Source organism: Carcharodon carcharias (genome assembly GCF_017639515.1).
Source record: "Carcharodon carcharias isolate sCarCar2 chromosome 37 unlocalized genomic scaffold, sCarCar2.pri SUPER_37_unloc_2, whole genome shotgun sequence".
Lineage (NCBI taxonomy): Eukaryota > Metazoa > Chordata > Chondrichthyes > Lamniformes > Lamnidae > Carcharodon > Carcharodon carcharias.
Window position 1 is genome coordinate 787,792 of NW_024470767.1, and position 26,028 is coordinate 813,819.

Here is a 26,028-nt window from a genome sequence, read left to right on the forward strand (position 1 = left end):
TATGGACTGGAAGAGGTTACAGAGATAGGGAGGGGTGTAGGGACTGGAGGAGGTTACAGGATTAGGAGGATGATCAGGGGGTGGGTGGCCCAATTGAATCCTGAAATCTACACTAATCTGAATGAAGATCCTCACCTTGTGTTTGCTCTTCATCATTAGGGAAGAGGTCATCCAATCCGTCTTTCGCAGAATCACCACTCTTATCATCCTGTTCGAAAAGAGAGGAACCATGTCTTCATCGAGAGGAAGGAGATCAGTACTCCCAGTACAGGTACAGCACGGGGTTAGATACAGAGTAAATCTCCCTCTACACTGTCCCCATCAAACACTCCCAGTACAGGTACAGCACGGGGTTAGATACAGAGTAAATCTCCCTCTACACTGTCCCCATCAAACACTCCCAGGACAGGTACAGCACGGGGTTAGATACAGAGTAAATCTCCCTCTACAACGTCCCCATCAAACACTCCCAGGACAGGTACAGCACGGGGTTAGATACAGAGTAAAGCTCCCTCTACACCGTCCCCATCAAACACTCCCAGGACAGGTACAGCACGGGGTTAGATACAGAGTAAAGCTCCCTCTACACTGTCCCCATCAAACACTCCCAGGACAGGTACAGCACGGGGTTAGATACAGAGTAAAGCTCTCTCTACACCGTCCCCATCAAACACTCCCAGGACAGGTACAGCACGGGGTTAGATACAGAGTAAATCTCCCTCTACACTGTCCCCATCAAACACTCCCAGGACAGGTACAGCACGGTGTTCCTGTACATTGTTCCTGTTAAACACTCTCAGATACAGCACCAGTTATGGTGCCTGAATGTTATCTCATAAAAATATCTCTGCAATGCCAATGGTATGTTGCCACCCATTCATACTCTCTGGCTGTGTACCCAGTCAGGGTAAGTGGAAGTACTAATGCTCCCACAGCTCCACAGCAGCTGCTGCCTCTGATCCGTGACTCAAGATTGAGTCATTGTTAGTCGGCAATTCGACTGGGGGAGGCAGTTTCCGATTCTTCCCAGCATGGGTTAACCAATAGCGTGAGCAGGAACTCGCAACCCCCCACCCCTGGGCTGTGGGTCGCAGCTTCCACCCCAAGGCCCTCGCCCCCTCCACCCCACCCACTCCTTCCCTGCTGTTGTGGGCTGGGCGGAGCGGAGTGGGGTAGACCCCAGATCCCTCACCCAGGCCAGGGGGAGGAATCACGGGCTGGTGCTCCTCCTGTCTCTGGGTGACAGTTTTAATTTATTCAGTTGAAGTAAGTTTAACAGTTCTGTTTATCCTGGGAATTGAATTCCTTTGCACACTATACCCATGTTATTATAACTGAATACTCTGTGTGAGACTCTCCCTCTCTATATAAAATCTAGCTGTTGAATGGCTATGATTGAAGGATCAGTTCAATAATCTTGCACATTCTCTCTTTTCCGATAGCAATCCAATTCCTTTCTCGATCCCTCGATCGAACCTGTCTCTGCCAGTCTTTCGGGAAGTTTGTTCCAGATTCCGACCTCCCTCTGGGTGAAAACATTTTCCCTCACATCACATCGACACCTCTTAGCAATAATTTCGATGAGTTGATGAATTCTCGGCTTTTGATGACAGACTAGTCACCCCCTAAAACGCTTTGACAATGGGATCACACAGGAGGAGGAGCTGGGACCCGTTAGGCCTGGGCAGACTCTTTCAGAGAACAGTCCAGCTAGTCCCGCTCTCTCCACAAATCCCTGTCACGTTCACCTCCTGCCAAATACTTATCCGATTCCCTTTGAAACCCTCCACTGAACCCATTTCCACCACCTGGTCAGGCAGAGCACTCTCCGCAAACAGCAAGTTCCCCCTCAGTGTCCTCTCTGCTCTTGCGAGACTTTGCCTCTTCTGATTCTCGACCCCCACCCCCTTCGACTATCGTCTCTCTCTGTCTGAACCCTTTGCGATTTTAAATACACGTTTCAAAGAGCCTTTTCACTCATCCCTAAATCCCCAAACCTGAAGCCCAGAATTGGGTCCAACACACCAAGTGGGGGGGGGTTCCAACATTTCAAATAATATCCTGACTTTCACACTCTATTCACCCCAACCAAACTTCCCTCCCTGGTCCCTTTTATTCATGGTGTCACTGGCCAGGTCAGTATTCATGACCCATCCCTAGTTCCCAGATGTGGGTCTGGAGTCACATGTAGGCCCAGACTGGGTAAGGAGGATACATCTCCTTCCCTAAAGGGACATTAGTGACCCAGATGGGTTTTTAACAACAATCGACAATGGTTTCATGATCATCATTCACTAATTTCAGACTTTTATCGAATTCAAGTTCCACCATCTGCTGTGGTGAGATTCAAATCCAGGGCCCCAGAGCGTTACAGGGGTCTCTGGTTTACTAGCCCAGCGACAATACCACTGCGCCATCGCCTCCCCCAGGCTAGCTGAGATGGTTCAAAAGGTTCACTATCCTCAGGCACTGTCCCTCCCACATTTCCAACCCCTCCCTGAATGAAAACCACTCTCGATCACTCCTGTCCTTGCAAATCACCCCTCCCTCCAGCGTCCCTTCCCTCCGGGCACGTTGTTGTCCCCAGTGCTCCTCCTTCCCTCCAAGTCCAAGTGACGGAATCTCTCGCCCCTTGCTCCAGCACCAGCCCAAGTGGCAATGATCACCCTCTGTGACTGTGACCGATCTGGCCTTGATCCTCTCCTGCTGAACCTCGACACGGCTCCCACCATTCTGCCCCTTCTGCAAAGTGGTCTTCACTCAGTGGGATTCCCCCTCGCTCGGTCCCAGTCTTCACCTATTTGATCATAGCCAGAACCGTGGCTTCTCTTGTCGCCCCGGGTGCAGGTCAGCTTCCGCGTGTGTAGTGACCCAGCTCACCCCCAGCTATCCTTTCCCTCCCAGCTCTCACTGCGCCTCCTCCTGGTCTGGGCTGCCAGCCTCCTCCTCCGAGATCCGGTCTTAACTGCGCTGCAGGATTGTAAAAGCAGCGCCATTCCATCTCGCTCCCTGTCCACTGTCTCAGGCGGAACCGAATTGCAACCTCAGTGTCCTGTTCAACCCTGAGCTCAGCGTTCCATCCTGAAACTGCTTTAACTGGCACTACCCCAGATAATCAGCCAATCTGTTCCGGCTCGCTGAGCAGGCCAAGATCCCAGAGGGAAACTCGTCTGAAGCATCACAACCTTATTTTTATTATGTGCTTTGAAAACGAGGGGGAAACCCCGATCCCAAAAGCGTAGAATCCCAGTAACACTTTTCAGATTTTAAAATTTATTAACAAGTAGAATAAAAACTTAAACGCACAAGAGTAAAGTTATACAGTTAAAACAATCTTACAAAACACTCCCCCAAAAAAGCCCACTTGGTCAGAACACACAGGTGGACTAAATGGCAACAGCTCCCTTAGAGATTTTTAACCAGAAAAATCCAGTAATATTACCCAAAGCAAAGCTGCTGCCACTTTAGTAAAAGGTATACCACATGACTTCTCACTCTCTTCCACTCTGCTGTGGAAATCCGGGAAAGGTTCAGAAACAGACTGCCTTCTGAAAACAAAAACTTCTCTGGCTTGAAACTGGATGGCTGCTTCAAATTCACAACTTCCCACAGCACAGACCTGGTCTCAGGTCATCTCCCCCAACACGGCCAACACAACTCAGCTAAACATCTTTCCTTAAATATCCTTTCTCCATTTGGTCTTAGATTCCATTGTCCTCGGCACCTCTTTGAACTCAATTTTTCCAAAATATAAACATCTTTCATGTCTTCCTACTGCTTCCACATTCAGGTAAAATAAAATGTAATAGTCTTCCCTTGTTCACTTGTGAAAACTTGGTAAGTTGTAAAAGTCCCCCATCACTTCTAAACTCCCTTTGAAATTTAACAGCTGAAAAGTCAGGTCCCTGCCTATCACCTAATGCAAATTTTAAAACCCAAACTATTTACTTATATGGCTTCACCATAGCCTCTCATTACAAATGCATGCATCTAGCAAACCTTTGCCTTTCATCTCTCAGATCCCACAGACAAGCTGTCTCAATGAATCTTCCCCCAGTTTAATTACCCAGACACACACACACACACACACACACACACATACACACACAGACACACACACACACACACACACACACACACACAGACACACACACACACAGACGCACACACACACAGACGCACACACAGACAGACACACACACACACACACACACACACACACAGACAGACACACACACACACACACAGACACACACACACACAGGCACACACACACACAGACACATACACAGACACACATACAGACAGACACACACACATAGACACACACACAGACACACACGCACACACAGACACACACACACTCACAGACACACACACACACATAGACACACACAGAAACACACAGACACACACACACACACACACACACACACACACACACAGACCGACCGTTGTGCCCCCCGCCCCTCCCAGGCCCCGGTGTTTAACACCGTGTGCCCCCCACCCCTCACCCGAGCCCTGCCCCTCACCCCCGACACTCACCGAAGGTGATACGTCTTCATCGAACTTCTTGATCTGGTTCATGAACTCCAGGTGCTTCTTCTCCTCCTCGAGCTGGGCCACAGTTTGTTCACTGCGCTGGAGCTTCTGTTGGGTCCCGGCCAATTCATCTCTCAGCCACTGGTTCTCCTGGACCAGCCTCCTTACCTGAGCTCTTAGTTTCTGTTTCTCCGACTCCACAGTGTTCAGGTGGTTGGACAATGCGATGATCACCTGGGCACAGAGAGAGGGAGAGAGAGAGAGAGAGAGACACACGCACACAGTCAGAGCACCTGTAACCCCACTGGTGGGGCAGAATTTTACCCCCCCCACCCCCTGTTTCAGTGGGGAGGGGGCAGTAAAATGTGGCGAGACATTCTAAACCTCACCGGCTTCAGCGGGAACGTGAAATCCCATTGCCGTAAAATTCTGCCCTTAATGTTTTATCAAATATATTGTTAATGTTAAGAGAAACAAGTGATTGGTATTAATGGTCTTTGAACATGTATAAATAGGGGATAGCTGGGACACTGGGTAGAGTGGGAGTAGAGCCATGAGACAGGACAAGCAAAGAAATGCTCTGTGTCTTCATTTCAACTTCACCAATCAGCTAGGATCCTGTTAACACCCACCGCCCACACATTTCTACTGCCCGGTCCTCAGATACCCCCTCCCTCCCCTCCCCCCTTTCCCCCCCCCCCAATACCTCCCTCTCCAGATCTCTCCCTCCCTGGCCCACCTCCCAGAAACCCAATTCCAGATCACCTGCTCCCACTGAACCATCATTCCCAGATGCCCCAACCTAGTTACCCCCCTTCCCTTCCCAGATTCCACCTCCTTTCAACCCATCTCACAGACATACACAGCCCCGGAGGAGGCCATTCAGCCCATTGTGCCTGTGCTGGCTCTTTCAAAGATCTATCCAATTAGTCCCACGTCCCCCCCCCAACTCTCTCCCCCACCCTGACCCCACTCTCTCTCTCTATCACAGTCCTGCAAATTTCTCCTTTTCGAGTATTTATCCAATTCCCCACTTTTGAAAGTTCCTACTGAATCTGCTTCCACCGCCCTTTCAGGCAGCGCCTTCCAGATCACAACAACTCGCTGTGTAAAAAAAACATTCTCCTCATCTCCCCCTCTGGCTCTATTACCGATTCTCTTCAATCTGTGTCCCTCTGGTTACCGACCCTCCTGCCACTGGAAACACTTTCTCCTCATTCACTCTATCCAAACCCTTCCTGATTTTGAACGCCTCGATTCAATCTCCCCCTTAACCTTCTCTGCTCTAAGGAGAACAATCCCAGCTTCTCCCAGTCTCTCCACATGAACTGAAGTCCCTCATCCCTGCTCCGGTGTCACTCTCCCATTGACAAGTGCCAATGAAACCTGTCCCAAGCCCCCTGACAGTCTTACCTGGGCCTCCCCAAGCCCCAGTTCAATGTTCTCCAGAGATTTCTGGAGCAGGGAGGATTTCTCTTGGACCACACTGGGGTCCTGGTCTTTCTGCAGGGACTTCATGGTGTCCAGCAGTGTGTTGAGGATGGAGTTGTGCTCATTTTTAAGGGTTTCCAGGCCTTGAATCACAGCTTTTGTGTTCATTACAATCTCATCTTGGGTCAATTTCTCCAGTTTCTCGTCCCTTGGATAGACCATGGTGGACATAATAAGACCTAAGGAGCCAACAAAAGCAGAGAGGCAGAGAGAGAGAGAGAGAGAGGGGCAGCGAGAGAGAGAGAGAGAGAGACAGAGAGAGAGAGAGAGACAGAGAGAGAGAGAGAGGGAGAGAGAGAGACAGAAGGAGAGAGAGAGGGAGAGAGAGAGACAGATGGAGAGAGAGAGGCAGAGAGAGAGAAGGGCAGAGAGAGACAGACAGGGAGACAAAGAGAGACAGAGAGAGAGAGACAGAGTGAGACAGAGAGAGAGAGAGACAGAGAGAGACAGAGAGACGAGAGACAGAGAGAGAGACAGAGAGAGAGAGACAGAGAGAAAGAGACACACACAGAGAGAGAGACAGAGAGAGAGACAGAGAGAGAGACAGAGAGACAGAGAGACAGAGAGAGAGAGAGAGAGAGGAGGGCAGAGAGAGACAGACAATGAGACAAAGAGAGAGAGAGACACAGAGAGAGAGAGACCGAGAGAGAGACAGAGAGAGACAGACAGGGAGACAGAGAGAGAGAGACAGGGAGAGAAAGAGAGAGGGAGAGAGACAAAGAGAGAGAAAGAGAGAGAGACAGGGAGAGAAACAGAGAGAGAGACAGACAGGGAGAGAGACAGAGAGAGAGAGACAGAGAGAGAGAGGGAGAGAGAGAGACAGGGAGAGAGAGAGAGAGAGAGAGAGAGAGAGACAGACAGAAAGAGAGAGACAGAGAAAGAAACAGAGAGAGAGACAGACAGGGAGAGAGAGACAGAGAGAGAAAGAGACAGAGAGGGAGAGAGAAAGAGACAGAGAGGGAGAGAGAGAGAGACAGGGAGAGAGACAGAGAGAGAGAGAGAGACAGGGAGAGAGAGAGAGAAAAAACAGGAAACAAGGTTAGAGTTAAGGAGAGTCAGGTGTTCCTGCCAGAAGACAGGAAGGAAAAAATATAAATCGACATTTCCATATTCAAAGGATCATCCTCCGCCATTTCCGCCAACTCCAGCATGATGCCACCACCAAACACATCTTCCCTTCACCCCCCCCCCGTTATCGGCATTCCGTAGGGATCGCTCCCTCCGGGACACCCTGGTCCACTCCTCCATCACCCCCTACTCCCCAACCCCCACCTGTGGCACCACCCCATGCCCACGCAAAAGATGCAACACTTGGCCCTTCACTTCCTCTCTCCTCACCGTCCAAGGGCCCAAACATTCCTTTCAAGTGAAGCAGCATTTCACTTGCATTTCCCCCAACTTAGTCTACTGCACTCGTTGCTCCCAATGTGGTCTCCTCTACATTGGAGAGACCAAACGTAAACTGGGCGACCGCTTTGCAGAAAACCTGCGGCCTGTCCGCAAGAATGACCCAAACCTCCCTGTCGCTTGCCATTTTAACACTCCACCCTGCTCTCTTGCCCACATGTCTGTCCTTGGCTTGCTGCATTGTTCCAGTGAAGCTCAACGCAAACTGGAGGAACAACACCTCATCTTCCGACTAGGCACCTTACAGCCTTCCGGACTGAATATTGAATTCAACAACTTTAGGTCGTGAGCTCCCTCCCCCATCCCCACCCCTTTTCCAAATTAAATTTTTATTATTTTTTAAATTTTAACTTTTATTTTTATTCTTAAATATTTTTATTTATTTATTCATTTTTAAACCCTCCCCCCTCCACCTGCCCCCACCCCACCCCCAGCAATCTGTCACTTGTTCCTATGTTGTGCTTTCACAGAGCACTGACCCTTGTTCTGCTAGTAACACATTCTGCCACTATCAGCACCTTCTTTAGTCTTTAACACTACCATTAGCACTCCCTTTGTCCTGTGTCCAGGGCAGCTTTGTCTAATTTCTCCTCAGCTCGGACCTATCCCTGACCCTCTACCTTGCTTCACCAGCTCCACCCCCCTCTTAAACACTATACAATCCATCACATTTCTTCTTCTCTTTAGCTCTGAAGAGGAGTCCTACAGACTCAAAACATTAACTCGGTTTCTCTCTCCACAGGTGATGCCAGACCTGCTGGGTTTTTCCGGCATTTTCTGATTTTATCTCAGGTTTCCAGCGTCCACAATATTTTGCTTTTATATATCAACAGCAACCTGGCTACTTTATAAAACTATTATTTTTATTTTAAAAATAGACAAGGCTTTATTCTGACTAGTCATGACTCATAGAAGAGGAACTTCTAACCTTCAGAAACCAGCAGGGACCTCTTTATTTTTAAAGAGGGCTAATGCCATCTATGACTGCAGACAATCAAATTTCAAAGAAATGCACCAACCCCCTTTACATTTCTAAGGCAGAGCTCTGGCCATCTGAGACAATGTGTCTGCAAAGGACAAAAGGGCCCCTGACTCCTCTATTAAATACTTCAAGATTCCAGACTTGGGAAAATATATCCTTTGTCCAACATCCAGGAGAAGTGGGAGGTATGTCGCGTGACTTACACCAAGCTGCCAGAACTTGTAATATTGCCGTGTAGAACTGAACCCAGGCAGTCAACCATTTTACCATCTAACAGGTAGCAGCAGAAGGAGCTCTGTCTAGATAAAGTGACTGATCCTCATCTACCCCTGTATACTACTGGAGCTTTGGAACTCCTCTATCGGTGCCTATAAGACTCATTCATCTCTATGTGCCTTCCTCCATCGTGGAAGTCCTCATTTCTGGAAAGTCGGATCACCCTGCAAGTTTCAGCTTGCTAACCTCTGAAGGAATACGCCACTGGACTTTTGATTCTGGACTCTAGACTCACACAAAACCATAACTCTTATTTTTATCATGGTCTTGCCCTTTGCTTTCCCTTATCCCTCTTTTGATGTACGAGTGCAAAAAGGAATGGACATTGTGAAGCCCCTTTCCTCTGTTTTGTGTGTGGAAAATAAACAAACCTTATTTTACCTCATCTCGAGTTTGCTATGGGGCTATTAATAGAGGATTGGATAACTCCAAAACTGAAGGGTTGGGAAAAATATGCTTCCAATTATGAAAGGGAATTCCCAAGATTCAAAAACACCTTTCTGTTTACTGGTGGGTAATGAGTGGAGAAATCAGGGGTGTTTAAATTAATCCCCCTCCTGTCCGTAACACAGGGCACCAGGGGACAGAGTTGGTTATCATGTAATCAGATAGTTACAGCACACAAGGAGGCCATTCAGCCCATCGTGTATGTGCTGCATCTCTGCCTAGTCCCACTCCATGCCTTTCCCCCTGCAACCCTGCAATTTATTTTTATTTCAGATACTAATCTCATTCCCTTTTAAAAGCCTCGATTGAAGCTGTCTCCACCACACTCTCGGGCAGCGCGTTCCAGACCCTAACCCCTCGCTGTGTGAATAAGTTTCTCCTCCTGTGGCCATTGCTTCTTTGGCCGGTGACCCTGCATCTGTGCCCCCTCCTTCTCAACCCTTCCCCCTCTGCCTGCGCCGTGCAGACCCCCTCAGGATTTTGAACGCCTCCATCAAATCTCCTCTTCTCCAAGTATAAAACAGTTCCAGTTTCCCCAGCCAGATCTGCAAACTTGTGACTGGTTTCTGTTTACTGATGGGTAATGAGTGGAGAAATCAGGGCTGTTTAAATTAATCCCCCTCCTGTCTGTAACACAGGGCACCAGGGGACAGAGTTGTTCAATTAAGCACAGGTCACCGGAGCAGGGATAATAAAATCTCAGGCTGGATCCCTGCTCCCTGCAGTTAGCCGAACTCACCTGGAACCCCGATCGAGCTTGGCGCCTCTGTGTTTTGGGGGCAGCAAAAGGGGGAGGTGGCGGAGTGGTGGAGACCAGGCTCGGCTGCGATGCCCCCCATGGTCGACTGTACCCCACGTTTTAGAAAAGGTTAAACGTGCGGGAAAAGGTGGAGGGGGGGAGTTGCACGATTTCTCTCACAGCGGCTACGGAGAAGAGTGTTAAAGCATTTCCCCCTCTCTTCACCAGGTGGTCAAACCAGTCACAAGTTGACATACCCCAGCTTCACTCACAACCCCACGTCCCCCTCTGTAGCATTGTTCCTGCCCCCACCCCCCACCAGAAAGAAAACACACACACACACACACACACACACACACAGTGCTTGCATCAATATCACCAGGGGGCACTTATTGTGAGACAGGGGCTGCGCTGATAAGCATTTTGACCCAAAGCTGCACCCCCATCCCCACTTTGCCCTGGCCACAAGCAGCTGCAGTTCCGGCGGCCGCCACCGAGCGGCAGCAACGCTCCACGGATCGGCCAGACGCAATGCGGAGCTGCCAACGCAGTGAGGAGAAGATGATTTGAATAAAATCCCCCAAAATAAAACTCTTTCCAAACTGGAGGAGCAAAAGCTTCTGAATCATTGCAATGGCGAGGTTTGGAAAGACCCAAAGAATGAATTTTTACGAAATAAGATTTTGCACTAAATTCTTTTTAATGTAAATTAAACAATTATATAATATGTTTGGAAATGCAGAAGGACCAGGGTCTCTGCAGAGATGAGTCAGTCTGTGTTTTATTTAAATTCAGCTTGTCGCAGGTTAATATGATATTCACAGGAGGGAAGGGTCCAATTCATGTCTGAAGGTGGGGTTAAAGGGTTTGAGCTATTGCAGGATCGCTGCAATTTGTAGATTAATCATTAGACACAGTTCACCCCCTCCACCTCATTATTAAATACATCGAGTTACCCTGCAGCATCCACAGGCAAGTGAGGGGTTTGAAAACAGACAGAGAGACAGAGGGAGACAGAGAGAGAGAGAGAGAAAGAGAGAGATGCATAGACTGAGACAGACACACAGAGGGAGAAAGGTTGGGAGAGACAGAGACAGAAATGGGAGAGAGAGAGAGAGAGAGACAGACACACAGAGGGAGAAAAAGAGAGATGGAGGGAGAGAGAGAAAGAGAAAGATGCATAGACAGAGACACATTCACAGAGGGAGAGAGAGAGAGACACACACAGTGAGAGAGGAAGAGATGGAGAGAGAGATGGAGAGATGGAGACAGAGAGGGAGAGATAGAAACAGAGATAGAGAGAGAGATGGAGATAGAGAGAGAGATGGAGAGATGGAGACAGTGAAAGAGGGAGAGATGAAGATGCTGTAAGAAAGATCAATCAATTAAAAGACAAAATGGAAACCCACAGGATGAAGGTTACCTTAGTAACTGTCTTGCGGAGCACCAGCAGTAAGACAGAGTGATCTGTCAGTCAGTGTTGTTGACTTTCAATTATCCTGCTGGGGTTTAACAGTCTCGAGTCCTGTTAAATGCCTGGTCCTTCCTCCAAGGTTCAGAGTGGAATCTCCTTTGACACAAGCAACCTCTGCAGCATCTCTCTCTCTGTCTCTCTCTCTCTCTCTCTCTGTCTCTCTCGCTCTCTCTCTCTCTCTCTCTCTCTCTCTGCCTTTCACATTCCTGAGAGGGAGGGAGGGAGAACAATGGTGTTTTGGCTTCAATTTCCCACAATCCGCAAATTGAGTGACATCACCAAGCTCCTTAACATCACATTGTCCCCCACCCCCACCGAGGGACCTCCCTCAGCCAGGGACCCACTCTTAAAGGGATTGGGCCTTAAAGCAGAGCAACCAGCTGCTGTTTACATTAAAATATGACATCACCTAATTGTCTCTACATCATAAAGTAAAACTGGGGGGTGAGTGGGGGGGGGAAATCCAGCACATCAGATCCTGGAAAGGGCTAAGCAGGAGTCCCATTCTCGAGGGAAGTCCCTCCACTGTGAGAGCTCCTTCCCCATTGACCCCTCCGATCAGACAACACAGCCCCCAACTCCTGGACCCCCCCATCGACACCTCCATAAGAACCTTCATATCCTTGGTCCCAAACTCCTCCCTATCTCTGTAACCTCCTCCAGCCCCTACACCCCTCCCTATCTCTGTAACCTCCTCCAGCCCCTGCACCCCCTCCCTATCTCTGTAACCTCCTCCAGCCCCTACAACCCTCCCTATCTCTGTAACCTCCTCCAGCCCCTACAACCCTCCCTATCTCTGTAACCTCCTCCAGCCCCTACAACCCTCCCTATCTCTGTAACCTCCTCCAGCCCCTACAACCCTCCCTATCTCTGTAACCTCCTCCAGCCCCTACAACCCTCCCTATCTCTGTAACCTCCTCCAGCCCCTACACCCCTCCCTATCTGTGTAACCTCCTCCAGCCCCTACACCCCTCCCTATCTCTGTAACCTCCTCCAGCCCCTACAACCCTCCCTATCTCTGTAACCTCCTCCAGCCCCTACAACCCTCCGAGATCTCTGCGCTCCTCCAATTCCGGCCTCTTGACCATCCCCTGATTCCCATCGCTCCACCATTGGCGGCCGTGCCTTCAGTTGCCTGGGGGGTCCCTGAGCTCTGGAATTCCCCCCCCTAAACCTCTCCATCTCCCTTGGTCTCTCCCTCTCTCTCTCGCTCTCTCTCTCTCTCTCTCTCTCCCCCTCCCTCTCTCTGTCACTCTCTCTCTCTCTCTGCCTCGCTCTCTCTCTCTCTCTCCTCCTTTAAGATGCTCGTTAAAATTGACCTCTGTGACCGAGCTTTGGGTCCCCTGTCCCTAATATCTCCGTATGTGGCTCGGGGTTATTTGTTTGTCTGATTCACACTCCTGTGGAGCCCCTTGGGGATGTTTTATTGGGTAAAACATGCTAGATAAATGCAGGTTGTTGTTATATTTACTGGATTAAAATATGCAAAGACAGTACAAGGAGAAAAACTGGCACAGGGAGAGGGAAAATATTAAAAACATTCTCACAGCTCATCATAGACCCTGGGCACATGAGCTCCTCAGACGCATTGCTCCACCTGTTACTCAGCAGGTGTGGGATCCTTTACCCCCAGCCGAGAGGGCAGGCAGTGTAATGTCTCGTCCTGAGAGACGGCACCTCTGACAGTGCGGCACTCCCTCAGCACTGACCCTCCGACAGTGCGGCTCTCCCTCAGCACTGACCCTCCGACAGTGCGGCGCTCCCTCAGCACTGACCCTCCAACAGTGGGGCGCTCCCTCAGTACTGACTCTCCGACAGTGTGGCACTCCCTCAGCACTGACCCTCCGACAGTGCGGCGCTCCCTCAGCATCTTGTCTGAGTTCCCTATCTTGGCCATGCTGTGTTGGGCTTTTGGGTGATGGGATGGGCATGAAATGTGGAGGGAGCCCCAGGTGCTAGGGCGTCAGGGGGTTGGGTGAGATTTCGAGGCCACTGAGAGTAACTTTAACTCCGGCTTTTCCCCAGGGTCACTCTCCAGTGACGCAGAATTTTTTGATGGATAATAAATAATTTCTTCTCCTCTGGTTTAATATTTAATTTGTAATTAACCTTCCCACACAGAGTGTGTTGTGAGTGGGAGGAGGGGGGAATCCAGGGCCTGTACTGCCATTGGCTGCAGTTCAGCAGGCCTCAGGCTCCAAGCCTGACTGCTAGGCCCCGTTACCCTGGAAACGGATACAGGAAACTACAACTCCCAGAGAGCACCGCGGACCACAGCAACAAACCACACTTCCGGTTTCCGGTCTGCGCGAGGAGAGCCGATAGGGAGAGGTCAGAGGGCAAAGGGGGAGAAAGAGGGGAGGGGAGGGAAGGAAGGAGGGAGGGAGGGAGGGAGGGAGGGAGGGAGGGGGGAAGGGGAGGGGGAGGAGGGGGGGGGGGAGGGGGGAGGGGGGGGGGAGGGGGGGAGGGGGGGGAGGGGGGGAGGGGAAGGGGGAAGGGGGAAGGGGGGAGGGGAGGGAGGGGAGGGGGGGGAAGGGGGGAGGGGGGGGAGGGGGGGGAAGGGGGGAAGGGAGGGGGAAGGGGGGAAGGGAGGGGGAAGGGGGGGAGGGAGGGGGAAGGGAGGGAGGGAGGGGGGAAGGGGGGAGGGGGGGGAGGGAGGGGGAAGGGGGGAGGGGGGGAGGGAGGGGGAAGGGGGGGGGAGGGGGAGGGAGGGGGAAGGGGGGGGAGGGGGAAGGGGGGGGGGGGAAGGGGGGGGGGGGGGAAGGGGGGGAGAGAGCAGGGGGAAGAGGGAGAGAGCTCAGGGAAAGGGGGAGAGATCGGGGGCAGGGGGAGGGTGCAGGGGGAAGCGGGTGGCATGGGGAGAGCGGGGGGCAGGCGGAGAGAGCAGGGGAGAGAGCGGGGGTCAGGGGGAGAGAGAGCGGGGGTCAGGGGGAGAGAGAGCGGGGGTCAGGGGGAGAGAGAGCGGGGGAGAGAGCGGGGGTCAGGGGGAGAGCGGGGGTCAGGGAGAGAGCGGGGGTCAGGGGGAGAGCGGGGGTCACGGGGAGGGAGAGCGGGGGTCAGGGGGAGAGAGAGCGGGGGAGAGAGCGGGGGTCAGGGGGAGAGCGGGGGAGAGAGCAGGGGCAGGGTCTTTGTCTCTTGGTGTTTATTGTGCTGAGTAGTGAGTGATTATGGATTCTGTGGGGTCTCAGTCCCCTCCTCCAGGTACAGGAGAATGGCAAACGCAGGCAGCCCAGTCATTGAGCTGGACCTGAGCTCTATGAAAGACCCACCAAGGGATGGACTCCACCTGCTGCCGGCAGAGATCGAATCGGATGGAGATGCCAACGTGCATCAATATTTCACAGCAGCCATTCAAGAGAGAGAGGGGGGTAAGGATGGGGCTGCTCCTTCCTTTCACAACACACTGTCCACAGCTGCGCTCACTGGCTGTCTGACCAACCTCCTGGTGACCATGTGTGAGCCCAGACAGACACGTCCAGTCATAGAACAGGAGGAGGCCGTTCAGCCCTTCGAGCCTGTGCTGGCTCTTTGAAAGATCTATTCAATCAGTCTCCCACCGCTGCCCTGCGCTCTGATTCCCATCTCTCCAGCTCCTGTCACCCCCCTCAGGACGTCCCAGAGTGTTTCACACACAGTGAAGGACTGTTTTTGAAGTGTGGTCCCTGTTGTGATGTAGGAAACTCAGCAGCCCATTTACGCACAGCAAGATCCCACAAACAGCAATGTGATAATGACCCAGATCATCTGTTTTTAGTGGGTGTTGGGTGAGGGATAAATATTGGCCCCAGGACACCGGGGAGAACTCCCTCCTGCTCTTCTCCCAATAGTGGCCGTGGGATCTTTTACACCCACCCAAGAGGGCAGACAGGGCCACGGACTAACACGGCAAGGGGTGGGGGTGGGGGGAGTGAAAGGATTTGCAGTCAGTGGTTTAAGTAGCTCTCAGCAGCTGATTTCTTTCAGAGATGCAGGTGTCGTTTCGAGGCCGAGCTCTGCGTGGTCGGGATCTCCCTGTGCCCCTGGGATACGTTGGACTCGTTCTGAAGGAGGACCATGAGCCATGTCTGGAGGAAGAGGTGAGTGAGCAGTCAGTCACCCATCTGACATCGGGACCTGTGAGGGGCGCAGGCTGACTGAGATGGGGCAACAGTACTGACCCTCCGACAGTGCGGCACTCCCTCAGCACTGACCCTCCGACAGTGCGGCTCTCCCTCAGCACTAACCCTCCGACAATGCAGCACTCCCTCAGCACTGACCCTCCGACAGTGCGGCTGTCCCTCAGCACTGACCCTCCAACAGTGCAGCACTCCCTCAGCACTGACCCTCCGACAATGCAGCACTCCCTCAGCACTGACCCTCCGACAATGCAGCACTCCCTCAGCACTGACCCTCCGGCAGTGCGGCGCTACCTCAGCACTGACCCTCCGACAGTGCGGCGCTCCCTCAGTACTGACCCTCCGACAGTGCAGCGCTCCCTCAGCACTGACCCTCCGTCAGTGCGGCGCTCCTTCAGCACTGACCCTCCGACAGTGCAGCGCTCCCTCGGCACTGACCCTCCGACAGTGCAGCACTCCTTCAGCACTGACCCTCCGACAGCGCGGCGCTCCCTCGGTACTGACATTGGGGAGCGTTGGCCTAGATTCTGGGGCTCGGGCCTCTGGAGTGGGCACTCTATCCCTCGGCCAGTGGTTCTTGGGTTTGAGAGATCTGCCCAGTGAAGTGCTCTGGGAGGCCAGTGGTAGAGATGGATGTGCAGAGGCACTGTTTCCTGGTGACGGAAAGGTTAGCTCAGTTGCAGTGGGTACAGCGAGGAACGAAATAACGTTAAGACAACAGGTCAAAGCCGGCTGAAAACCTTGGCTGTAAATTGCAGGACCGAAGATTGAGGGTGAAATCAGCTTTCTCTTCAATGACTTACTGGAACCTCGAGACTCCTCCGACAGCAGATGACAGTGTGGTTATGGTTATGAGCTGGACTCAGCTTGCCGAAGCCGTGAGTATTTTTACTTTCATTCCCTCAAACCTTTTCCCGTTCTGCAGACTCCCACCTGGAGTAACTGTGTTCAGTGCTGGGCCCTGTATCTCCAGAAGGATTGTCCCTGGAAAGGGGGGGCTCAGCGCAGTTTCACCAGCATGGTGCCGGGGCTGAAGGGGTTAAATTACGAGGGTGGGCCACACAGGCTGGGCTTGTATTCCCTCGAGTGTAGAAGGTTAAAGTGGGGGGGGGGGATCTAATCAAGGGGTTTAAGATGATTAAAGGATTTGATAGAGAGAAACGATTTCCTCTGGTGGGGTTGGGGGTGGGGGGGGTGGGGGCGGGGGCGGGGGCGGGGGGCAGAGTCCAGAACAAGGGGGCAGAACCTTCAAATTTGACCCAGGCCGTTCAGGGTGATGTCAGGAAGCACCTCTTCACACACAGAGGGGAGTGGGAATCCAGAACTTTCTCACCCGCAAAAAGCTGTCGAGGCTGGGGGTCAATTGGAAATGTCAAAACTGAGATTGATGGATTTTTGTTGGGTGAGAGGGTTAAGGGTTATGGAACCGAGGTGGGCAGATGGAGTTAAGATACAGAGCGGCTGTGATCTAACTGAATGATGGAACAGGCTCGAGGGGCTGAATGGCCTCCTCCAGCTCCTGTGTCCAGCAGGACTAAATGAACTCGACAATTCTGCTCAGACTTTTCCACGCCCTCTCTCCAGCCCAGTGTAATGAGGGCCAATGTAGTCCCTCATGTGGACCTGGGTGTAGTGCCTGGGTGTAGTGCCTGGGTGTAGTTCCTGGGTGTAGTATCTGGGTGTAATGCCTGGGTGTAGTATCTGGGTGTAATGCCTGGGTGTAGTATCTGGGTGTAATGCCTGGGTGTAGTATCTGGGTGTAATGCCTGGGTGTAGTATCTGGATGTAGTATCTGGGTGTAGTATCTGAGTGTAGGATCTGAGTGTAGTTCCTGGGTGTAGTGCCTGGGTGTAGTGCCTGGGTGTAGTGCCTGGGTGTAGTATCTGGGTGTAATGCCTGGGTGTAATGCCTGGGTGTAGTATCTGGGTGTAGTTCCTGGGTGTAGTTCCTGGGTGTAGTAACTGGGTGTAGTGCCTGGGTGTAGTAACTTTGTGTAGTGCCTGGGTGTAGTTCCTGGGTGTAGTATCAGGGTGTAGTGCCTGGGTGTAGTGCCTGGGTGTACTATCTGGGTGTAGTATCTGGGTGTAGTATCTGGGTGTAGTGCCTGGGTGTAGTATCTGGGTGTACTTCCTGGGTGTAGTTCCTGGGTGTAGTTCCTGGGTGTAGTTCCTGGGTGTAGTGCCTTGGTGTAGTATCTGGGTGTAGTGCCTGGGTGTAGTTCCTGGGTGTAGTATCTGGGTATAGTTCCTGGGTGTAGTGCCTGGGTGTAGTGCCTGGGTGTAGTGCCTGGGTGTAGTGCCTGGGTGTAGTTCCTGGGTGTAGTATCTGGGTGTAGTCCCTGGGTGTAGTATCTGGGTGTAGTTCCTGGGTGTAGTATCTGGGTGTAGTGCCTGCGTGTCGTATCTGGGTGTAATTCCTGGGTGTAGTATCTGGGTGTAGTATCTGGGTGTAGTATCTGGGTGTAGTTCCTGGGTGTAGTTCCTGGGTGTAGTATCTGGGTGTAGTATCTGGGTGTAGTATCTGGGTGTAGTGCCTGGGTGTAGTATCTGGGTGTAGTGCTTAGGTGTAGTATCTCGGTGTAGTGCCTGGGTGTAGTGCCTGGGTGTAGTTCCTGGGTGTAGTATCTGGGTGTAGTGCCTGGGTGTAGTGCCTGGGTGTAGTGCCTGGGTGTAGTATCTGGGTGTAGTATCTGGGTGTAATTCCTGGGTGTAGTATCTGGGTGTAGTTCCTGGGTGTAGTTCCTGGGTGTAGTTCCTGGGTGTAGTATCTGGGTGTAGTTCCTGGGTGTAGTCTCTGGGTATAGTGCCTGGGTGTAGTCTCTGGGTGAAGTGCCTGGGTGTAGTATCTGGGTGTAGTGCCTGGGTGTAGTATCTGGGTGTAGTGCCTGGGGGTAGTGCCTGGGTGTAGTTCCTGGGTGTAGTTCCTGGGTGTAGTTCCTGGGTGTAGTTCCTGGGTGTAGTGTCTGGGTGTAGTGCCTGGGTGTAGTATCTGGGTGTAGTATCTGGGTGTAGTATCTGGGTGTTGTGCCTGGGTGTAGTATCTGGGTGTAGTGCCTGGGTGTAGTAGCTGGGTGTCGTGCCTGGGTGTAGTATCTGGGTGGAGTGCCTGGGTGTAGTATCTGGGTGTAGTTCCTGGGTGTAGTATCTGGGTGTAGTGCCTGGGTGTAGTGCCTGGGTGTAGTGCCTGGGTGTAGTTCCTGGGTGTAGTGCCTGGGTGAAGTTGCTGGGTGCAGTTGCTGGGTGTAGTTGCTGGGTGTAGTATCTGGGTGTAGTTCCTGGGTGTAGTTCCTGGGTGTAGTATCTCGGTGTAGTTCCTGGGTGTTGTGCTTGGGTGTAGTGCCTGGGTGTAGTGCCTGGGTGTAGTGCCTGGGTGTAGTTCCTGGGTGTAGTGCCTGGGTGTTGTTCCTGGGTGTAGTTCCTGGGTGTAGTTCCTGGGTGTAGTGCCTGGGTGTAGTGCCTGGGTGTAGTATCTGGGTGTAGTTCCTGGGTGTAGTATCGGGGTGTAGTATCTGGGTGTAGTTCCTGGGTGTAGTATCTGGGTGTAGTGCCTGGGTGTAGTATCTGGGTGTAGTGCCTAGGTGTAGTATCTGGGTGTAGTATCTGGGTGTAGTATCTGGGTGTAGTGCCTGGGTGTAGTGCCTGGGTGTAGTGCCTGGGTGTAGTGCCTGGGTGTAGTTCCTGGGTGTAGTATGTGGGTGTAGTGCCTGGGTGTAGTATCTGGGTGTAGTATCTGGGTGTAGTATCTGGGTGTAGTTCCTGGGTGTAGTATCTGGGTGTAGTGCCTGGGTGTAGTGCCTGGGTGTAGTATCTGGTTGTAGTATCTGGGTGTAGTATCTGGGTGTAGTGCTTAGGTGTAGTGCCTGGGTGTAGTATCTGGGTGTAGTGCCTGGGTGTAGTGCCTGGGTGTAGTATCTGGGTGTAGTGCCTCGGTGTAGTTCCTGTGTGTAGTATCTGGGTGTAGTGCCTGGGTGTAGTATCTGGGTGTAGTTCCTGGGTGTAGTTCCTGGGTGTAGTTCCTGGGTCTAGTGCCTGGGTCTAGTGCCTGGGTGTAGTATCTGGGTGTAGTTCCTGGGTGTAGTTCCTGGGTGTAGTTCCTGGGTGTAGTGCCTGGGTGTAGTATCTGGGTGTAGTATCTGGGTGTAGTATCTGGGTGTAGTATGTGGGTGTAGTGCCTGGGTGTAGTATCTGGGTGTAGTTCCTGGGTGTAGTGCCTGGGTGTAGTGCCTGGGTGTCGTATCTGGGTGTAGTTCCTGGGTGTAGTATCTGGGTGTAATTCCTGGGTGTAGTTCCTGGGTGTAGTTCCTGGGTGTAGTATCTGGGTGTAGTGCCTGGGTGTAGTATCTGGGTGTAGTGCTTAGGTGTAGTATCTGGGTGTAGTGCCTGGGTGTAATGCATGGATGTAGTGCCTGGGTGTAGTATCTGGGTGTAGTGCCTGGGTGTAGTGCCTGGGTGTAGTGCCTGGGTGTAGTGCCTGGGTGTAGTGCCTGGGTGTAGTTCCTGGGTGTAGTATCTGGGTGTAGTGCCTGGGTGTAGTGCCTGGGTGTAGTGCCTGGGTGTAGTGCCTGGGTGTAGTATCTGGGTGTAGTATCTGGGTGTAGTGTCTGGGTGTAGTGTCTGGGTGTAGTGTCTGGGTGTAGTGCCTGGGTGTAGTTCCTGGGTGTAGTATCTGGGTGTGCTTCCTGGGTGTAGTATCTGGGTGTAGTATCTGGGTGTAGTTCCTGGGTGTAGTTCCTGGGTGTAGTTCCTGGGTGCAGTTCCTGGGTGCAGTTCCTGGGTGTAGTCTCTGGGTGTAGTCTCTGGGTGTAGTCTCTGGTTATAGTGCCTGGGTGTAGTCTCTGGGTGTAGTGCCTGGGTGTAGTATCTGGGTGTGGTGCCTGGGTGTAGTATCTGGGTGTAGTTCCTGGGTGTAGTTCCTGGGTGTAGTGCCTGGGTGTAATTCCTGGGTGTAGTTCCTGGGTGTAGTGCCTGGGTGTAGTGCCTGGGTGTAGTATCTGGGTGTAGTGTCTGGGTGTTGTGTCTGGGTGTAGTGCCTGGGTGTAGTATCTGGGTGTCGTGCCTGGGTGTAGTATCTGAGTGGAGTTCCTGGGTGTAGTATCTGGGTGTAGTATCTGGGTGTAGTATCTGGGTGAAATGCCTGGGTGTAGTGCCTGGGTGTAGTATCTGGGTGTAGTATCTGGGTGTAGTATCTGGGTGTAGTATCTGGGTGGAGTATCTGGGTGGAGTGCCTGGGTGTAGTATCTGGGTGTAGTATCTGGGTGTAGTATCTGGGTGTAGTGCCTGGGTGTAGTGCCTGGGTGTAGTATCTGGGTGTAGTGCCTGGGTGTAGTATCTGGGTGTAGTGCCTGGGTGTAGTGCCTGGGTGGAGTGCCTGGGTGTAGTATCTGGGTGTAGTATCTGGGTGTAGTATCTGGGTGTAGTGCCTGGGTGTAGTATCTGGGTGTAGTGCCTGGGTGTAGTGCCTGGGTGTAGAATCTGGGTGTAGTGCCTGGGTGTAGTGCCTGGGTGTAGTGCCTGGGTGTAGTATCTGGGTGTAGTGCCTGGGTGTAGTATCTGGGTGTAGTGCCTGGGTGTAGTATCTGGGTGTAGTGCCTGGGTGTAGTATCTGGGTGTAGTTCCTGGGTGTAGTGCCTGGGTGTAGTATCTGGGTGTAGTTCCTTGGTGTAGTATCTGGGTGTAGTGCCTGGGTGTAGTCTCTGGGTGTAGTATCTGGGTGTAGTGCCTGTGTGTAGTATCTGGGTGTAGTTCCTGGGTGTAGTATCTGGGTGTAGTGCCTGGGTGTAGTATCTGGGTGTAGTGCCTGGGTGTAGTTCCTGGGTGTAGTATCTGGGTGTAGTTCCTGGGTGTAGTATCTGGGTGTAGTGCCTGGGTGTAGTGCCTGGGTGTAGTATCTGGGTGTAGTATCTGGGTGTAGTGCCTGGGTGTAGTATCTGGGTGTAGTTCCTGGGTGTAGTATCTGGGTGTAGTGCCTGGGTGTAGTGCCTGGGTGTAGTATCTGGGTGTAGTTCCTGGGTGTAGTATCTGGGTGTAGTGCCTGGGTGTAGTGCCTGGGTGTAGTATCTGGGTGTAGTATCTGGGTGGAGTGCCTGGGTGGAGTGCCTGGGTGTAGTATCTGGGTGTAGTGCCTGGGTGTAGTGCCTGAGTGTAGTGCCTGGGTGTAGTGCCTGGGTGTAGTGCCTGGGTGTAGTATCTGGGTGTAGTGCCTGGGTGTAGTGCCTGGGTGTAGTTCCTGGGTGTAGTTCCTGGGTGTAGTATCTGGGTGTAGTATCTGGGTGTAGTATCTGGGTGTACTATCTGGGTGTAGTGACTGGGTGTAGTATCTGGGTGTAGTATCTGGGTGTAGTGCCTGGGTGTAGTATCTGGGTGTAGTATCTGGGTGTAGTGCCTGGGTGTAGTGCCTGGGTGTAGTATCTGGGTGTAGTGCCTGGGTGTAGTATCTGGGTGTAGTTCCTGGGTGTAGTATCTGGGTGTAGTGCCTGGGTGTAGTGCCTGGGTGTAGTATCTGGGTGTAGTGCCTGGGTGTAGTATCTGGGTGTAGTATCTGGGTGTAGTGCCTGGGTGTAGTATCTAGGTGTAGTGCCTGGGTGTAGTATCTGGGTGCAGTATCTGGGTGTAGTATCTGGGTGTAGTAACTGGGTGTAGTATCTGGGTGTAGTATCTGGGTGTAGTATCTGGGTGTAGTATCTGGGTGTAGTGCCTGGGTGTAGTATCTGGGTGCAGTATCTGGGTGTAGTATCTGGGTGCAGTATCTGGGTGTAGTATCTGGGCGTAGTATCTGGGTGTAGTATCTGGGTGTAGTGCCTGGGTGTAGTATCTGGGTGCAGTGCCTGGGTGCAGTATCTGGGTGTAGTATCTGGGTGCAGTATCTGGGTGCAGTATCTGGGTGTAGTATCTGGGTGTAGTATCTGGGTGTAGTGCCTGGGTGCAGTATCTGGGTGCAGTATCTGGGTGTAGTATCTGGGTGTAGTATCTGGGTGTAGTATCTGGGTGTAGTATCTGGGTGTAGTGCCTGGGTGTAGTGCCTGGGTGTAGTATCTGGGTGCAGTATCTGGGTGTAGTATCTGGGTGTAGTATCTGGGTGCAGTATCTGGGTGTAGTATCTGGGTGTAGTATCTGGGTGTAGTATCTGGGTGTAGTATCTGGGTGTAGTATCTGGGTGTAGTATCTGGGTGTAGTATCTGGGTGCAGTATCTGGGTGCAGTATCTGGGTGCAGTATCTGGGTGTAGTATCTGGGTGTAGTATCTGGGTGCAGTATCTGGGTGTAGTATCTGGGTGTAGTGCCTGGGTGTAGTATCTAGGTGTAGTGCCTGGGTGTAGTATCTGGGTGTAGTATCTGGGTGTAGTATCTGGGTGTAGTAACTGGGTGTAGTATCTGGGTGTAGTATCTGGGTGCAGTATCTGGGTGTAGTATCTGGGTGTAGTATCTGGGTGCAGTATCTGGGTGCAGTATCTGGGTGCAGTATCTGGGTGTAGTATCTGGGTGTAGTGCCTGGGTGCAGTATCTGGGTGCAGTATCTGGGTGTAGTATCTGGGTGTAGTGCCTGGGTGCAGTATCTGGGTGCAGTATCTGGGTGTAGTATCTGGGTGTAGTGCCTGGGTGCAGTATCTGGGTGTAGTATCTGGGTGTAGTGCCTGGGTGTAGTGCCTGGGTGCAGTATCTGGGTGCAGTATCTGGGTGTAGTATCTGGGTGTAGTGCCTGGGTGCAGTATCTGGGTGCAGTATCTGGGTGTAGTATCTGGGTGTAGTGCCTGGGTGCAGTATCTGGGTGCAGTATCTGGGTGTAGTATCTGGGTGTAGTATCTGGGTGTAGTGCCTGGGTGCAGTATCTGGGTGCAGTATCTGAGTGTAGTATCTGGGTGTAGTATCTGGGTGCAGTATCTGGGTGCAGTATCTGGGTGCAGTATCTGGGTGTAGTATCTGGGTGTAGTGCCTGGGTGCAGTATCTGGGTGCAGTATCTGGGTGTAGTATCTGGGTGTAGTATCTGGGTGTAGTATCTGGGTGCAGTATCTGGGTGTAGTATCTGGGTGTAGTATCTGGGTGTAGTATCTGGGTGCAGTATCTGGGTGCAGTATCTGGGTGTAGTATCTGGGTGTAGTATCTTGGTGTAGTATCTGGGTGTAGTATCTGGGTGTAGTATCTGGGTGTAGTATCTGGGTGTAGTGCCTGGGTGTAGTATCTGGGTGCAGTATCTGGGTGCAGTATCTGGGTGTAGTATCTGGGTGCAGTATCTGGGTGTAGTATCTGGGTGTAGTATCTGGGTGTAGTATGTGGGTGTAATGCCTGGGTGTAGTATCTGGGTGCAGTATCTGGGTGTAGTATCTGGGTGCAGTATCTGGGTGTAGTATCTGGGTGTAGTATCTGGGTGTAGTATCTGGGTGTAGTGCCTGGGTGTAGTGCCTGGGTGTAGTATCTGGGTGTAGTGCCTGGGTGTAGTATCTGGGTGCAGTATCTGGGTGTAGTATCTGGGTGTAGTATCTGGGTGCAGTATCTGGGTGTAGTATCTGGGTGTAGTATCTGGGTGTAGTGCCTGGGTGTAGTATCTGGGTGTAGTGCCTGGGTGCAGTATCTGGGTGTAGTATCTGGGTGTAGTATCTGGGTGTAGTATCTGGGTGTAGTGCCTGGGTGTAGTGCCTGGGTGTAGTATCTGGGTGTAGTATCTGGGTGTAGTATCTGGGTGTAGTATCTGGGTGTAGTGCCTGGGTGTAGTATCTGGGTGTAGTATCTGGGTGTAGTATCTGGGTGTAGTGCCTGGGTGTAGTATCTGGGTGTAGTGCCTGGGTGTAGTGCCTGGGTGTAGTGCCTGGGTGTAGTGCCTGGGTGTAGTGCCTGGGTGTAGTGCCTGGGTGTAGTGCCTGGGTGTAGTGCCTGGGTGTAGTATCTGGGTGTAGTATCTGGGTGTAGTGTCTGGGTGTAGTGTCTGGGTGTAGTGCCTGGGTGTAGTTCCTGGGTGTAGTATCTGGGTGTGCTTCCTGGGTGTAGTATCTGGGTGTAGTATCTGGGTGTAGTATCTGGGTGTAGTATCCGGGTGTAGTTCCTGGGTGTAGTTCCTGGGTGCAGTTCCTGGGTGTAGTCTCTGGGTGTAGTCTCTGGGTGTAGTCTCTGGGTATAGTGCCTGGGTGTAGTCTCTGGGTGTAGTGCCTGGGTGTAGTATCTGGGTGTGGTGCCTGGGTGTAGTATCTGGGTGTAGTTCCTGGGTGTAGTTCCTGGGTGTAGTTCCTGGGTGTAGTTCCTGGGTGTAGTGCCTGGGTGTAATTCCTGGGTGTAGTTCCTGGGTGTAGTGCCTGGGTGTAGTGCCTGGGTGTAGTATCTGGGTGTAGTGTCTGGGTGTTGTGTCTGGGTGTAGTGCCTGGGTGTAGTATCTGGGTGTCGTGCCTGGGTGTAGTATCTGAGTGGAGTTCCTGGGTGTAGTATCTGGGTGTAGTATCTGGGTGTAGTATCTGGGTGTAGTATCTGGGTGTAATGCCTGGGTGTAGTGCCTGGGTGTAGTGCCTGGGTGTAGTGCCTGGGTGTAGTATCTGGGTGTAGTATCTGGGTGTAGTGCCTGGGTGTAGTATCTGGGTGTAGTATCTGGGTGTAGTATCTGGGTGTAGTGCCTGGGTGTAGTGCCTGGGTGTAGTGCCTGGGTGTAGTGCCTGGGTGTAGTGCCTGGGTGTAGTGCCTGGGTGTAGTATCTGGGTGTAGTATCTGGGTGTAGTATCTGGGTGTAGTATCTGGGTGGAGTGCCTGGGTGTAGTATCTGGGTGTAGTGCCTGGGTGTAGTATCTGGTTGTAGTGCCTGGGTGTAGTGCCTGGGTGTAGAATCTGGGTGTAGTATCTGGGTGTAGTGCCTGGGTATAGTGCCTGGGTGTAGTGCCTGGGTGTAGTATCTGGGTGTAGTATCTGGGTGTAGTGCCTGGGTGTAGTATCTGGGTGTAGTTCCTGGGTGTAGTGCCTGGGTGTAGTATCTGGGTGTAGTTCCTTGGTGTAGTATCTGGGTGTAGTGCCTGGGTGTAGTCTCTGGGTGTAGTATCTGGGTGTAGTGCCTGTGTGTAGTATCTGGGTGTAGTTCCTGGGTGTAGTATCTGGGTGTAGTGCCTGGGTGTAGTATCTGGGTGTAGTGCCTGGGTGTAGTTCCTGGGTGTAGTATCTGGGTGTAGTTCCTGGGTGTAGTATCTGGGTGTAGTGCCTGGGTGTAGTGCCTGGGTGTAGTATCTGGGTGTAGTATCTGGGTGTAGTGCCTGGGTGTAGTATCTGGGTGTAGTTCCTGGGTGTAGTATCTGGGTGTAGTGCCTGGGTGTAGTGCCTGGGTGTAGTATTTGGGTGTAGTATCTGGGTGTAGTTCCTGGGTGTAGTATCTGGGTGTAGTGCCTGGGTGTAGTGCCTGGGTGTAGTATCTGGATGTAGTATCTGGGTGGAGTGCCTGGGTGTAGTATCTGGGTGTAGTTCCTGGGTGTAGTATCTGGGTGTAGTGCCTGGGTGTAGTGCCTGGGTGTAGTATCTGGGTGTAGTATCTGGGTGTAGTGCCTGGGTGTAGTATCTGGGTGTAGTATCTGGGTGTAGTGCCTGGGTGTAGTATC

General features: G+C 52.2%; 2 protein-coding genes across 4 annotated transcripts in view; one reads left to right on the top strand and one right to left on the bottom strand.

The window, feature by feature from the left end:
• Positions 1-11,358, bottom strand: part of LOC121274705 (kinesin light chain 2-like) — a 42,592-nt gene extending 31,234 nt beyond the window's left edge. The window contains exons 1-4 of the mRNA XM_041182025.1: positions 11,308-11,358; positions 5,956-6,212; positions 4,546-4,776; positions 136-208 (exon numbers count right to left, since the gene is read on the bottom strand). Coding sequence (XP_041037959.1) covers positions 136-208; positions 4,546-4,776; positions 5,956-6,204 — 553 coding nt within the window. The 5' untranslated portion in view covers positions 6,205-6,212; positions 11,308-11,358. The remainder of the gene's footprint in view (positions 1-135; positions 209-4,545; positions 4,777-5,955; positions 6,213-11,307) is intronic.
• A 2,285-nt stretch (positions 11,359-13,643) lies between these two features.
• rnaseh2c (ribonuclease H2, subunit C) overlaps positions 13,644-26,028 on the top strand; it is a 64,164-nt gene continuing 51,779 nt past the window's right edge. The window contains exons 1-4 of one of the 3 annotated variants that reach the window (XM_041182047.1): positions 13,644-13,689; positions 14,547-14,726; positions 15,330-15,434; positions 16,232-16,351. In XM_041182047.1, the coding sequence (XP_041037981.1) occupies positions 14,634-14,726; positions 15,330-15,434; positions 16,232-16,351 (318 nt within the window). In that variant the 5' untranslated portion in view covers positions 13,644-13,689; positions 14,547-14,633. Of the gene's footprint in view, positions 13,690-14,482; positions 14,727-15,321; positions 15,435-16,231; positions 16,352-26,028 lie in introns of those variants that run through there. The other 2 variants (XM_041182046.1, XM_041182045.1) reach the window with 2 other exon arrangements.